The sequence below is a fragment of the Plodia interpunctella genome, chromosome 13, assembly GCF_027563975.2.
Source record: "Plodia interpunctella isolate USDA-ARS_2022_Savannah chromosome 13, ilPloInte3.2, whole genome shotgun sequence".
In the NCBI taxonomy this organism is placed as follows: domain Eukaryota; kingdom Metazoa; phylum Arthropoda; class Insecta; order Lepidoptera; family Pyralidae; genus Plodia; species Plodia interpunctella.
The window spans coordinates 2,498,883-2,515,096 of NC_071306.1; the positions used below are offsets into that span (position 1 = coordinate 2,498,883).

At 35.7% G+C, this 16,214-nt stretch overlaps 2 protein-coding genes across 2 annotated transcripts; both read right to left on the reverse strand.

Moving 5' to 3' along the window:
• Positions 1–171: 171 nt before the first annotated feature.
• On the reverse strand, positions 172–6,033 carry LOC128675007 (4-hydroxyphenylpyruvate dioxygenase-like). Its single transcript, XM_053754055.2, has 9 exons — positions 5,899–6,033; positions 5,543–5,632; positions 5,191–5,295; positions 4,719–4,934; positions 3,737–3,837; positions 3,006–3,110; positions 2,059–2,266; positions 1,271–1,510; positions 172–702 (listed from the first exon to the last, which is right to left on the reverse strand). The coding sequence occupies exons 1-9, from the start codon at positions 5,899–5,901 to the stop codon at positions 628–630; spliced, it is 1,143 nt and encodes a 380-aa protein (XP_053610030.1). The 5' UTR covers positions 5,902–6,033; the 3' UTR covers positions 172–627.
• A 2,703-nt stretch (positions 6,034–8,736) lies between these two features.
• Positions 8,737–15,828, reverse strand: LOC128675006 (4-hydroxyphenylpyruvate dioxygenase-like). The gene is made up of 10 exons (XM_053754054.1): positions 15,761–15,828; positions 14,021–14,121; positions 13,526–13,627; positions 12,668–12,880; positions 11,895–11,995; positions 11,606–11,710; positions 11,240–11,327; positions 10,717–10,839; positions 10,146–10,385; positions 8,737–8,968 (listed from the first exon to the last, which is right to left on the reverse strand). Exons 2-10 carry the CDS (start codon positions 14,114–14,116, stop codon positions 8,825–8,827), a joined length of 1,212 nt encoding a protein of 403 aa, XP_053610029.1. The 5' UTR covers positions 14,117–14,121; positions 15,761–15,828; the 3' UTR covers positions 8,737–8,824.
• Positions 15,829–16,214: the final 386 nt, after the last annotated feature.

Genomic DNA, 16,214 nt, shown 5'->3' on the forward strand with positions numbered 1-16,214 from the left:
CAATACTTGTTGAGTACGGGACATGTAACACGGGACGGGACAGTCCCGTGCGCACGGGACATTTGGCAACCCTAGTTGTACATCTATTTCATCATTGAATTGTAAATACATAATCGTGTAGATCTTATCGGTGTTCTGACTGTATGTCAATCGACGTAATTAATAAAACGATTCACATTTAATAAGATTTTTATTTAAAAAAAAAAAACAAATTATAGATTCCCCTTCTTTTCCATAATTCCCTTGGAGTTCCCTTAATTCCCTTGGATGACTCTTAGATTGATGAATCTACGGGACATCCAAGGAAGTCCAATCCAAGGGATTATTAGGATATAGATAATTATTTTTTCAATTTAATTAAAAAGCTTACGCAGATCACAATCTGTTATTCCACTTTCATCACCCGATGATATGTCAGGACACAACATTTAGAATATGATAACCTAGGTTCTGTCACCTGGGTGGTCATTAGTGGAATAAACAACGACAGGCTATTTGAAACAGTTAAATCTAGTCTATATGACAATATTTATGAGTTGCAGTCTGGCTGCGACCACGATGAACTTCATTCGAAACGTCAGCCGCATCAAATAAAAGACCGTGCTAGTTTTGAATTTAATTTCGAAATCACAAGTTTCCGCGTCTCTCTTGTTCTATCTCTAACGATTCGAACAGCGTCTTGAAGTTGCCAGCTCCAAAGCCCTGTAAAACATATTAATTAATATAAACTCTTCTAAAACGGAGATTTGTAGGAAACTAGAGCGAATTAATCTCATAATTCTTAGACGATGAACTTTCTGTCTTTATAAGAAAGAATAAATGAAGTCGCTGTACTGAATTATCAACCAATCTTGACCGTTGTATTTGATATTGCAATGGCAAACAAATGCAGTTCGTTAAAAACTATTGTTCTACTATTTATAGACAGACTGTGTACACATGTAGCTAGCTAGCACTACCAGTTACAAATAAATATCTTATTTATCTTAGAAAAAAAGTATTTATTGACAAAAATATTTTTTTTTTTTGAAATTTATGTAAAATAATCTCACCATGTTTTATATTTTCCAACAATATAAATTTAAAGAAATTATACCTTCCTGATATTGATGACTTTATAATATTTTGTTAAATAGGTATTTAACAAAATTCATGAAGATTGTTTACATGTTAGGACACGTAGGAAAAAACGGTGCATACATTCCTTAAACTATATTTATAAACTTAAAAAAAAAAAACAAAATACATGAAATACGTCGAAGATACTCACATTGTGATTCCTCCTCTGTATAACCTCAATGAACAGCGTCGGTCTGTCCTGCGTGTTCTTGGAGAAGATCTGCAGTAAATACCCATCGTCGTCGTAGTCTATTAGTATGTTCAGTCTCTCCAAAACGTCTATGCTCTCTGCCACTCGCACTTTACTGTGTGCTAGTTGATCGCGTATCAGTTTGTAGTATTTTGACGGTATCGTGAGGAATTCTACGCCGCGTGCGCGCAGGTTTTCAATCTGTAATCAAGACCATTAGTGGTGTAAACAAGATTAAGCAATAATCCTACTTACATCACAAATGCGAAAGTTTGTGAGGACGTGTGAATGTATGTTTGTTACTCTTTCTACTGGAACGATTGTTATGAAATTTGGTACATAAGGGTTGAATATAACCTGGAAGTACACATAGGGTACTTTTTATTCCGAAATTCCAACGGGAGCGATCCCCCGGGGCCCGGGCGCAGCGTGTTAAGTATAAACGTATAAAGTATAAAGTACGTAGCGATAGATAAAGGTGGTAAATACGTAGGGAAAAATGGGATAGAACTGGTACTCTCTCTGTCTCTCATTTCCGTTTTCATTCACGACTGTGATGCCTGAAAATTAAGATTGGGCTCTGACTTTATGACCGCTGTCGTATAAACGTTAACTCTCTTTAGCAAAGCGATGGTTGCCTATTATCATCTGCCAAAGTTAAGTCTCAGTCGCCTCGTACGGCACGCACGGCCGGATATGGAATGGCCCTATCCTAGGGCGGAACCACACTAGATAGAACCGGTACATACCGCTGTAATGATATCCTCAGTGTTAATAGCGATGTGCTGCACGCCAGCTCCACCATGGTACTCCACGTACTCCTGGATCTGGCTCTTCTTCTTCCCCGGCGCTGGTTCGTTGATGGGCATCTTGACATTCTCCTCATAATTCGCCATCACCACCGAACGAAGTGCCGAGTACTCTGTGCACACTTGCTTGTCGTCTACTGACCAGAATCTGGAAAGAATGCTTTTTTTTTTTAAGATTCCTTATTTCGCAGTAAAGGTACAGTCAACAATGCACATCAAGTTATCCTGCAACCTGAACCTCTATGGCGTGGTAATAGCGGCAAGTATGCAATGAATTTGAGTTGGTTGATGTGCTGTTGACTGTACAAAAGGAACAAAACATTCAGTTCTGTAATTTTAAAATAGGTAACCTAGATAATCGAATCACGTCACATCACGCCGGTATCATAGTATGTCAAATGCCAAGATTCTATACAACGGAGAACTTTTGACAACCAAGCAAAAATGTTAAGCATCTCAAGCAATCAAACAAATCAAGCTTTATTAACTGCCTGATTTCGTCCACCACCACATCTTAACACCGCGAATACTCCTAGTCTGGCTGCGACCACGGCGACTGTGAATTCGTTGAAACGTCAGCTACATACGTAACATTTTTTAAAATGTAATACTGGCTGTTTGGGATAAAAGTTACCCTATTTCCTTCTCCATACTTCAAACTACATGTATGCAAAATTTCAAAAAGATTGCTTGAGTAGGTAAAGCATGAAGTGGTAAATAACAAACATACTTTCGCATTTATAATATTAGGATTAGGATTGCATAATTATCCATTTATCCGTATTTATAAGCTTTATTATAAGAATTAGGTTATTGTACGAATTGAAAAATCTATATAACTTTACCGTCCATTATTTAGCATCTAATTTGTTTAATGAATTAATTACCTGTGGAACTGCAGACACCTCTCGTACCAGGAGGCGGCTGTCTCCATCTCGTTGTCAGGCTGGTTGCCCACCACGTGGTCAATGAAGTTGATCTCAACTTTGGGCCTGCGAAAAAAGAGAACAAACGTAAAATTTAAAATGATTATTATTTTTAATAGTGATTTTCTACACATTATGGAGTGGGGAGGAAGGTTGTTATATGTAATGTATGTTATACATATAATAAAACTGTAAGTGATCTACGTCTTTAGATAGGATATTAAAGAAAAATAATTATAACATAACTTAAATATAACTAATGGAAGCCAAAACCGTTTTTTTATTATTTTTGTCTGCCTTTTGTCTGTCTTTATGTATTTTTACGCATCAAGCAAAATCTACTGTATGTAATTGGATGCGGTTCACAGTTGTATAGCGGACAGTCTAACTAAAAATCTGAGGGCTTACCATCAATCTCATAACGTGATCCACTTTACGACCTAAACTGATCTGCATCGCAAATTCGTACCATCGAGTTAATTTTTAGTATGAATACGATTCATTTTAGGTAACTAAATTGAACTGAGAATTGCAATAGAATCGTTCTGTAAAAGTTGATGATAGGCCTGCTGGTATAGGTTTAATCGCGATACTTTGTTTAGAACCCGAGATATTACAATAATAATTCATGGGCGGACACTCGGAACAAACGCGGGCGAAGCCGCGGTCAAAAGCTAGTATGTAATACTTACAAATGTTTATTTATTGGATCCTTGTCCGTCAGTTGGTATCCCGGTAAGAATGGTCCTCTGTATCTTGATCTGTCCACCAAGGTGTGGGTATTGTCTCCATACTGTCAAAATAATGTTTTTTTTTTGTACTTGGTCTGGTGGTAAATCTAACTGTTTACTAAAAACCTATTCTTACAAATTGGGTGTCGATTCTAATCACGATAAGTCGTTATCAATACCTAGTCGTGTTTCAATATTCGGTTTAAATACTTATGCGTATCAATAAAAGCTACTATTAAAGAAAGAAAAAAAAACTTTTTTAGAAAAGCTTTTATGCGCTAATTTTACTTTTAAATTTTAACTATCAACTTATAACCTCATTAGGTTACAATAAAAGCTAAATTAAATAAAAGCTTTTCTTTAAAAAGTTATATGACCATTAAAGCTTGTCGCGAGGTTTACTTATGTAAATAAACATACATACACATATACATTGCAAGTTAAATAAAAGCTTTTAATAAAAAACAGTTTTAGCTTAAAGTTACCAGAATAAAGGTCTGCTGGCGCAATCGTGTTTTCATCTTGTTAATATATAGGTAATTAAAAATATCTAAAACCATACATGGATGAATCCATAAATGGTACAGAATGATACAGAAAATATATAAAGCCTAAAAATAACATGAGAAACGCATTGGAATAAAAATTTAATTTATTTTACAAAATATATTCAAACATATTATATATTCAAACATATAATATTTTATTTATATATTCAAAGATATAATATTTTTATATATTCTTTTAAAATAAATAAAAGTGTAAGCAACAGTGTTCGTTAGTACACTTAAAATAAGTTATAATTTAGGGATACACAATGATAAATTCTACAAGTCTACAAAATTAGCTTCAAAGCTGTTGAACGAACGTCATCTTGCCGGGTGTGACCGGTGCGGTACAAGTTTGCTATGACCTTTCCAAGACAAAATAGTTAAATACTCACAGTCTTCAAAGTAGCCATTCGGACCACTCCATACTGATCTCTCTCCTCCCACACATCCCTCACGACGACGGCTCCCTGCCTCCTGGCGTACTCCACTATATAGTCCAAGTTCTCCACTTGGAAGGCCACGTCCTTGACGAAGTCGCCGTGGTACGCCACCTCGTTGGTAAACACTGACTCTTCAGGCTCATATTGAGCTTGGAATACGAAGACGATCTTTAGAAGAAAACATTTAATCAAATTAAAATTTATTTATTCAACATATTAATGTCAAGAATAAATAATAATAACGACAAGAAAATTACTTGAAACTAAGTTTACTATACCTACTACCCATCTAAGCTTACTACACTAAGATATTGATGGGTTTATGTGAGGGTGGCAACAAGCTGCCCTCGACAGAGATTTGTGGGAAACGGAAGAGGAGGCTTTTGTCCAACAGTGAGATACATCAACAGATAAAAAAGTCTACCTTGTTCATTCTGACGGCATGAGAGGCTATCTTCCGGGAGCCAGTCTCTAGTCCTGAGAAGGCGAGAGGCTCGAAGCCAAACCGTGTTACGTAGTAACTGGCAGCCTGAGAAAATGTTTCGTAAATTAAAACCAATAAAAATAAATTTGTTTTTACGTACCCCGGGATATGGCACTGACTGCTGCTAAAAACCTTTATTTTTCCAATTTTTATATTATTATATTTTTAATTTTCTTTTTGTTTTTGTGTATCTATGTTTCAATATTTAAGAAGAAGAAGAAATGGCCACCATTTCTGTTATTTTACTAAATGATTAAAAGTCAATTATACATTACAATAAAATAACACTTACTTGCTTTGCGTTGGACACCCAGAATGTGAGATGGTCGAAGGCGAGGAATTTCCCATTTTCCGGTTTTCTCCCTTTATCCGTATATGAAGTCTAAAAGAAAAACACGTAACTTTTTTTGAAGGAAGTATCCAGATAATATTGTACTACCAAAAAGTTAAAATTATTAAAAATAAATTCGTAGATTACCTTTGTGATCGTAAGCACAATTTACTGATATAATGTTTAACATAGTTATAAAAAGCATTTTTAACTGTGTTTAATAAAAGTCAAAAGTTGTTTTTTATCTAGAAAACGAAGTGCGCTGTAAATTAAATTTGGAAATACTATTAATTAGGAGGAAAGTTTTATCTACTTACCATTTTGAAAATTAAAAGCTTTTAAAATAATATTTGATGAAGCTATTTAAAAATTAAGTCTATTAGACACAAGTTCACACAAGCAGATGCCGTACGATATTTCAGAATCTGGTTTGTCACCATTGGTTTTATATTCCAACAGAAATCTGGTATTCATAATAATATTTTACGTTTAATTATAAATCAGTGTAATGCTGTGTTCACACTGAGTGCTGTTTGACGGATTTTTGTTGCAAAATAAAACTGGAGATAATTTTGGGGACATATTCTTGATTATGACACTTGGAATAGATAAGAGAGAAGGTAATACTAGAAGCTCTTTCAGTTGATCTATGTTGGCTTCTGGGTTAAATAGGTGAAAAGCTTCACAGATAAGTAAAACAGGGCCACGAAGCTCTTACTTATTAATTTTAAACTGCCAAAAGTGGAAAATTATTTGTTATTTTTAGATTACTAAATGAATTTTATAATTTTATTATACTCGTAGATATTAAAGAAGGCTTTACATTTTAAATTCCCTCTACGTTTCTCTTAAAAGTTTTATCGAATTTTTATTTCCTAATCCGATCATCTTGAATATTGTTCTTATATATATATATGTGTGTATTTTTTTAAATATATTGCTGTAAAAACCTCACGGTATTAAAAAAATCTTCTAGTACGAATGGGGTCAATTCGAAGTTATGGACAGGTAGTGTTTGTGTTTGATGTGTTTTTCATTATTATTTACTTTATCGTTGTTGTCTGTCAATCAATGAATTCAAACTGTAGCACAGTATAGACGCTGTTTTAGTTCCAGTTCGAATCATGAGGCTATCAACGGGAGCCGAGCCTCCAACGCACAGTGGGGCGAAATTAATAATAATTGAACAATTTATATGGTCGTAATAAATAAAACTCTTGTGTAGTGGCAATTAAAATGTAACCAAAAATACAACAATTCAAACCAAACAATCGGCGGCAATTTTCTTGACAGGGAATAATATTTAAAATTAGAACAACATTCACAACTCTTTCTTTGACTAGTGCAATTTTAGTGGCCAGTGCAGTTAATTTATTGTTATATAAATCCTGAACAATCATTGATAACCAGAGAAGGGAGTTTAAGAATGCATTTTTTCCTCATTTATACTAAAAATTCACTGCCTCTTGAATTGTGTCGTTCAAACTACCGGTTAGTAGGTGACGCATCATTCAGACACATGTTAAAATTTATACAAACTTATCTTTAAATTAATACATTTTAGTTTCTTTAGATAGTGGAAATCTTTGTAGTTACAAAATTTGAGATCATATTCTACACGCAACAACCAAAGATTTGGTCCACACATACTGTCAATCGGCCCACTGGTATCTCTGCTATCAATAAACAATATGCAAATGTATAAAACAGGTAAAGACACGAGTACGGCACACAGGCGGGGTGGCGGCGTCATATCGAATACTGACCTAGCAAATGCTGAGCACAGATAGACAGACAACTGTAGGTTTTCCTAAAATACTACATTTTCCACATTATATCAACGTGTTAATACAAAAATGCCTTAGTTTTCTAGATGAGAGTTGGAGAAAACACAGCTTAAATTTAGATTTTTTATTTTCGATAAGTTTGGTAAGAAAGAAAAACGCAATCGCGCGAGTTTAAATTAAAATTTCATGGTAAAAATATTCTTATAGTTAAGTACCTTACTATTATGATTGAAGAAGCATACCTAATTTTTTTAAAACTTTTTTGAGGTTCTGTAAATAGTTCTAGACGCAATTTGTCCAAGTTTAGCAACTTGGATGGAAAAATTGCGAAGATGCTAAAAAAATATATAATTTCTTTCGAACCCATCACGAACCGTCATTGAAAAATCATTTCTTTCGAAACCATCACCACATAAACAACCTAACTTTTAGATTGCAGATAATAAATATGAAATCTCCAACATCTCTATTCTCCCAGCTATGTTTCCGCGTCTCCGTAAATTTTGTTTCTATTAAACTGTTAAAGCAGTCTCCACCCCACGTTAGTAGCCTCTAGGATCCGGTCCGGAGAGGTCGCATGTTTTACATATTTCACAATATTGCGCAACTCGTTTCTTCGATAATTTTCCATGGTATTAAAAAAATAAAATATGTTACACGCTTGTTGATCAATATGATGCAACAAGCATTTTTTGAAAATCGTGACTATTTAGGCAAGACCAAACTCGATGGGATTGTTGTCATGTAATAACAGAGTAGGAATTCTGTAGAGCATGCACGCACTTTAATCATCACATCATGTCAAGTCGCCTCAATCTGACCGGTACAGTCAACAGCACTTCAAGTTGTCCAAGATCGATCTATTTGCATTAAGATATTTACGCATATATTCCAAAGTCAATTTATTTTAAAATTGTGATAAGTACCTCGAAGCACTTGTGGATACAACATTGACACAAAATGTATCGTGCGAAAAATATTTTTCCGTAGTTTCTGTAAATCATCAGAATATTTGATAAAGAACGAATACTATAGTTTTAACTCTATTATCCTGTGGTGTTCAGAATCCAGAAGTCGACACGGTTGCGAAGCCGTTTGGCACTGATACATCCTACTACTTAATATTATAAATGCGAAAGCTTGTGTGGATGTGCGTATGTATGTTTGTCACTCTTTCACGCAAAATCTACTGGACCGATTGTAATGAAATTTGGTACACGAGTAGAATAAAACCTGGAATAACACATAGGGTAATTTTTATCCCGAAATTCCCACGGGAGCGAAGCCCCGGGGCGCAGCTAGTTATAAAATATATCAGAAGCCGGTGAGAACCGCCACTTTAAAATAAAACCACATTTTTCACACGATTATATGTATATTATAATTATTAGCATACACTTTTCGATAACATTTACCTTTAACAATTACAGAAATTTAAAAATGAACCATGTCAATATTAATTAGATCTTTTTATTGAGTTAAGCTTCGGGTTTCGGCAAAACTTCTTTTTTTCTTCTTCTTTCTTTTCTTCCTTATCAATTGAAGACTCCAAGCGCTCTATAGCTTCAAAAACCCACTTGTAGTTCATGGCGCCGAAACCCTGACAAAAAATAAATAATTTTTATGAAATAAATTTTAGTCCTAACTTTCTTAAATCGTTGACCGCGGTAGTGTAAAGAGCGATGGGCGTTTCTCGACATTTTTTGGAATAAACAGATACTTTCCCGAGAAATTTCGTCAGAAAATACCTATTTACTACTTAGTTTCAAAAATTTCTTTACTTTCGGAATTTTTCAAAAGAAAATTACGAGAACAGGTTAATATCCGGTAGCAGATACTATTAATCGTGACCTATCTAGAGATCCTGTGTTCAAAACTCCAGACAAACCATACTGTAATAATTTGTCCACAATGTAATAATTTCACTGATCTGTGCGTTTCATACGAATTTTTTAGTTTATTTCGATCAAGTTAATTTAAGTTAAATATTTACTTATTGCGCAGTAAAATTTGAAACAAGATAACAAAAACAAAGCCTTAAATGCGTATATTACAATACATACTATAAACATAGTACAGTGTTGTTTATACCATATTTATAAACTACGTAGAAACTTAAGTAGCTTATAAAATAACTAAGTATGTACGACATGATAATTTATTCCACTAATTTGATTTCCCATTTAACTCCAAAGACCATAATAAAGCAACAAAATATAAAACCAAACCGGGTTGCACTCCGGGGGTGCCGCCAGAAGTGAAAACTTGAATATTAACGTTGTGCATTTGTGATATCTTACGAATTTTTGATCAGGGTCACGTGTCTTGACGCGAGTTTAACATCGTTTACCCATCACAAAAACTGCACAATGCCGCTAAAGTAGTTTTCACTTCAAAAATTCGTATAAGTATATTAACGGTATATTTTCTATATTCTGAGTTACCACCACCGCGACTGCAAGGTCGTTGAAACGTCAAGTTCATGTTGTTCTTCATCGTCCTTATTTGTAGTAATGTGTTCAAAGTACAAAAGTTTAAAGGTAGCTTGCACCGTCAACATTGACGCAGAAAAACGCAAAATACGCCATTTTGTCTAAACGTCAGCGGCTCGCTGGTTATAATCAACGTCAAATTTGACGGTACAACTCACCCTGAGAAATGAAATATTATAATTATATATATGCTATATTATGCCTGTTATACTGGAAAAAGATAAAGCATAGGCCACGGAGGACATAAAAAAAAATTAAGCTCAAAAAATTATAATAAAAACGTACTCTATGGTTCTTCCTCTGTAATATCTCGATGAATACCGTAGGCCTGGCCTGCACATGCTTCGTGAAAGCCTGCATCATGTATCCTCTCTCATCGAAGTCTATCAGGATGTGGTTCTCTTGCAGTTCGTCGATCCCCTCGCTGACCTTCAACGAAGAAGACTGAAGCTTTTCTCGGATTAAGTCGTAGTAGGTGGACGGCCAGGTCAAGATGTCTGCACCACGGGCTTTGAGGTTTTTCATCTGTTGATCCAAAAAAATGTGTAAATGTGTTCGCTCAGCTAAAAGCATAAAAAAATTGCCACTGTTACTCCTGAACGTTTCGTCTATCTCTGTGCCAAATAAAATCAGTCCAGCAGTTTAGCCGTGATAGCGATTTTCATACAAACATGATTTTCATACAAAATTTCACACCCCATTTGGGGGTCATTGAGTCATTTGGGGGTTAATTTTTGAAAAAAAAAGTAGCATGTCTTTAACTACATGCACACAAAATTTCATCAAAATCGGTCCGGCGATTTAGCCGTGAACATGGGAACAGACAGACTTTCGCATTTAAAATAGTATGGATTACCGTAGCAACGATGTCGTCAGTGTACAGCGCTATATGCTCGACCCCGGACGTGCCCAGAGCCTTCACGAACTCACTGGCTTTGCTCGTCTGCCTTATACCCTTCGCTGCTTCGTTCATTGATAACTGGAAGAATGTTAGCAATGTCGTAGTATTACATACAATAACACTAATTCAAATTTATATGCAACTTAGAATGATGTACATCACATATTGACGTCAAAAATTTACTAGTCTACTGACGACCGAAACAGGTGATGAAGCAGACGCAGGTGAAGAAGACTACATTTTCACTAGCGACATCGCCCCGGTGCGCCATGTATTTTAATGGTCAATCGACCACGCACACCTCACTCATCTGAAAAGTATGTTAGTATAACGTAGGTCATCCGAAAGGTCGAAATTGGTTTCGTAAGACACAAAACCAATAAGAATGGCGTTCATTAAAAGAGGCCAATCCCCAGCAGTGGGATAAAGAAAACTGTCAATGATGAGGATGATGATGATGAGATGAGTAGGTACTTACAAGGACTGTCTCATCGGAGTTGATGACAGAGTTGGAGTTGATGCTACTCCAAGGTACCAGATCGTGTTTGTAGTCCACGCACCAAAATCTGGGAAAAGTCTGTGTATTATAATTCCTATATAATATTATATTCGAATTTCAATAGAGATTCTTTTTTTTTACTCGAAATTATATCCATGGATAAGTATATCAATTCACATATTTCTCAGAGACATTTTGAAGTAACGCTCTTGGCTGCGACGCTCTCGAATTTTAAAATTTGTTGGCGCGCAATTATGCGCTTACGCATACGCATGCGCTTTTTGGAAATATAACGCGCGTGTACACGAAAAATATAAAGTCTCACTGGCCTTTACGTGAACATACCTCTGCATATTGAGATTCTTCTCATACCAGGAGACAGACTCCTCTAGTGTACCGTCTGCCATGTTTCCTTCCACGTGGTCGATGAACCTCAGGTTTGTGGGGGGCCTGCACATTCAAATGTCAAATCAAAGATTTATATCCACGCGTGGTCCATTTCCAAGAAAAATTGACAATTTCATAATTTTAACGTTTGTTTTTTTAGTTAACTCCAGGCTTAGTGGCGTCACAGCCCCGAATGCAACGTCGAACTGGATTAAATAACGTTTATGCAATTTAACAGAATACTTACAATAATTTATTGATAGCGTCTCGATCCACCGCTTTGAATCCAGGCAGAAATATCCCTGAATATTTGGTACGGTCGATGAGGGTATGCGTGTTGTCACCGTACTGCAACCATTAAAAAAAAATCATCATGCCGCCCTCCTTACCCACCGCTGGGCATAGGCCTCCTTCAGTCTACGCCAAACCAACCATCTCTGTCCTGTGTGGTCCTTATCCAGTTGTTACCAGCAATTTCCTTTACATCAAAACTACAGCACGGATTTTCATGCAGTGTTTACAACATCTAGATAGTGTGATTCTTGAGGAAGGTTAAGGTGGATAATTTATTATGTCTTTCCCCGTGCGAATCCGGGTTGGACCGCTAGTGAAAATACGGGTTGCACTCGGACGGGAGTGCCGGCAGAAGTGAAAACTTGAATATTAACGTTGTGCATTTTTGACGTCTTACGAATTTTCGATGGTCACGTATCGCTGACGCAAGTTTAACATTTTTTATCCATCACAAAAAATGTATAACGCCACTAAACTATAAAGAAGATTACACTTCAAAAATCATTTTCAAGAAGAGTTAGTCGAGTAGATAGAGCGTGAAGAGGTAACAAATAAATTTCGGATTTATAATATTAGTTGGGACACATATTACATAATACCCCAGTAGTTGGGATAAAAAATTCTTTGTCCATCTGTCAGTTCAGTGGCAGTGGACTTCGCATGACTATATGTAGGTAGATGAATTAAATAGGAGTATCTTAATAATATCCTTGCCATTTTACTTACAGTTCTCAAAACGGCGTATCTGACAGAACCGCCCTCGTCAGCCTCCTCAGTCACTCCCTTGACGACCTCAGCGCCCCCCTCCCGCGCCTTCCGCACCAGCGCCTCTAGATCATTGACCTCAAACGCCACATCCTTAACAAAGTCGCCGTGAGCCGCTATATCCTGGGCTACGTCACTATCTGATGTGGTGGGCGATTCGAAGACAAGGGTTATCTGATAGATAAAATATGATAATTGTCAGTCAATAAACCCTGATGCCGGCTCCACTGTCGTCGAACAGTTTGCCAAACTTTGGCGGATTTGGTATATACATTGCTGGATTTTCATTGTGGCAATTAAAGGACTCATACTAACTACGCAATGTTCACGCATTCGCTTGTCCAACTTGGGCGACAGTATGGAGCTGGCATGATTATCGTAGGTTATATTCTTTATTACTGACGATCGAAGCCATTATGAGTTATTTAGTGGTATTGCCACAAAATAATTGAAAGAAAAACCCAATGGCGGCGTAGCCATGATTACAAAAAAGGTGGGGCAAAATATTTCTTATGGTAAGCGAATGCCCTCCAACTGATACCATTTCTCGTGGAACGTCACATATCAGAGATCACATCCCGTATTGTACAATTTTACAAGTCAAACCTTCAAGCTTATTAATTTCTTACGTCTTATTGTGATATATTTAGTTATTATATGTAGGTAGATTTATTGTAACTGTCAGTCTAGAAATAAACGCATAGTGAATGGACGTTTGTTTGCACTTATTTAAGCGTAACAAGCTATGAAGCTCGTTAGCATTATAGTATACACTGCCCCTCCCTGCCCTTAACTAGCTACGCCCATGGAAAGACCTACCAGATCTTGCCGGACCGCATGAGACACCACCTGCCTCTCCGCCGTCGCCTCTCGAACTGCCAACGGACTAAAACCCAGTCGCGTCACGAAGTAACTTGCTATCTGAAAATTAATATGAATTTCAGACAAAAGTTGATAACAAAGAACGAATTGTCAAATCGTTTTGGTTGTGACGACCGTCGAGATCAGCGTAAGAAAAAAAACCAGAGTGCAAACACCGGGAGTGCCAGCCGAAGTGAGAACTTGAATAATATTAACGTTGTGCATTTTTGACGTCTTACGAATTTTCGATCAGGGTCACGCACGTGTCCTGACGCGAGTTTAACATTTTCTAGCCATAACAAAAAGTGCACAACGCCGCTAAAGAAGTATTTTTCTCTTCAAAAAACCTTACAATTTTGAAGATTCAGCTGTGATGTACAACCGTTCAATGCTGCTGTTGGTTATAATGAAGTTACAGTAGGTATAATAATATTAGTGTAAGTAAATACTCACCGCATTGGCATTGCCAACCCAGAATACCAGATGGTCGAAGTTAAGAACCCTTCCTTCGTTTCTCGTACTGCCGTTAGACTTTTTGGTTTTAGTCATGTTGCCTGTTGAAAAAAGACCTGTGTATTAGTTTACCACAAAAAAATGTTGTTTGACACAACTGTTATTGTCACTATAGATCTTAAGCATTCTATGCGTGACAAAAAAGATGTGCATGCAGCAAACGGTTGAGGAGTTCCAACGTTGGGAGTCGATCCTAGATGACAATGCATTGAAACATAGAAACCAAAACGACTTGTAAAATTTTTGACCGGCGGGACAAGCGGTAGTCGCCGAAATTTAACTTGCCTTGCAAAATTTGATTACGGACAGACAGACAGGACAGAAACTAAATAAAATCCTTCTAGAATGAGTCTGGACGCCACAACAGAATAAATGAAATTAATGTCAAATTATCGTTTGTCATTGCCTTTATAAAATCAATGATAAATAATAATAATAAAAACTGTCTTTCTGTTTAGATGTAACTAGCAAATTAATGAATATAACGAAATAATTGCGGACCGCCTGTGACGGAAAGGTCCCAGGTTCGAATCCTGCTCGTGCACATGAATTTGTATACCAATCTGATTCATATATAGTAATTTTCATAGACCACCTCTTGATTCTGGTAAAGGAAAACATCTTAGGGAACCCTGCTCACTAGTTGACAATATAAGTTCACTAGTGTGTATGCGACTACTAGCCACCAAATCTCGATAGGTCGACGTAAAAGTCTTGTCAGGTGCCTTTAGGCGACTTGAATAAAATCTGACATCAGTGTTGACACACTTAAAAATAAAGAAAGACTGGCTAACGATAGTCAAAGATTATTTAAATAATAGGCTAACTGAATCTTCTCTAATAAGGAATATTCCTCATTAACTGGCATGAAAGATACAGTACTTAAAGTTACAATATACAAATGCGATGTAAATTAATACAATTCTGGAAATAAAAAATATATCCGATGAGACGATCTGAATGATTTTACTAGTTTTATAAGAAAATACGTGATTTGGTTACAAATGTCTGATAATACGATAAATTGTTACCAGATAGATAGGTTTGTTATGGTCCGATATTTGTAACAAATTAAATATAATTAAAGTGATTACGTTTGCATTAACTATGCATTATATTATAGATTGGAGTCTAATCATAGACAATTTCATTAAAAAATGCCTGTAAAATGAATCAGTAGCAAATATAAAATTAAATAGGTACGTGAGTAAATATTAAAAAAAAATTGGTAATTAAATAAAAATGTCAAACCAAATACGAAAGAATGATACTTAATTCAATTTAAAAAAAACACATTGTTAAAAAAAATCACGTAATATGGACAGCGAATGACGAGTGACGCGAATGCATTAACATTACATAGTTTGTATGAATAAGAGCTTTTATAAAAATAAGAGCTTTTATAAATAAAGCGGTATACATTGCTGGTTTTTTATTGCGGTAAACCGCAATGAAAAACCATCAATGTATACCGAATCCGCCACTGATAACTTCACCACTATAATTCTGACGCAATCGTCGGCTTTAATTAATTAATGCTGAGATTTACAAAAGTTTACAAGTTTAAAGTTTGTGAAGATATTGTAAAAAGGCATATTAAAATCTTTAAAAATACATAAAAATACGTAAATCATATATATTTTTTCTATTTTAATATATGGGTACAGATTTCAAATTCACCTTTTTTTCCTTCAATTCTTACTATATATATATTAGTTATCACCACAACTGTAGTTAATTGAAACACACATAAGCACGAATGCGTCTTTTTACTGAACCTCTATATATTTATACTAATTTTATCTTTTCACTAGATCTCTTAGATGTTATCGGTAAAGCTCATAAAAATATTATTAATTTTGAATCGATCCAGTTATAGTAATTAAATATCATGAGCATCTAAACAAATACATTACTTAAGTCGAAGTCTCGCCTTGTAGATCAATACCATTTTAAATGGCTTTAAGTGACGTGAATAAAATAATATTTAAGTTTTATTTTATTGTTGTCAGGAAGATCGTATTTCATTCATATGTGACAAATAAATCTTGCCCGTGTAGTAAACCGTTGAAGAGTTCCCTCGCCAGGAGCCGTTCCTTGTTGTAATATCAGGTCATGCTTATCATAATAAAAC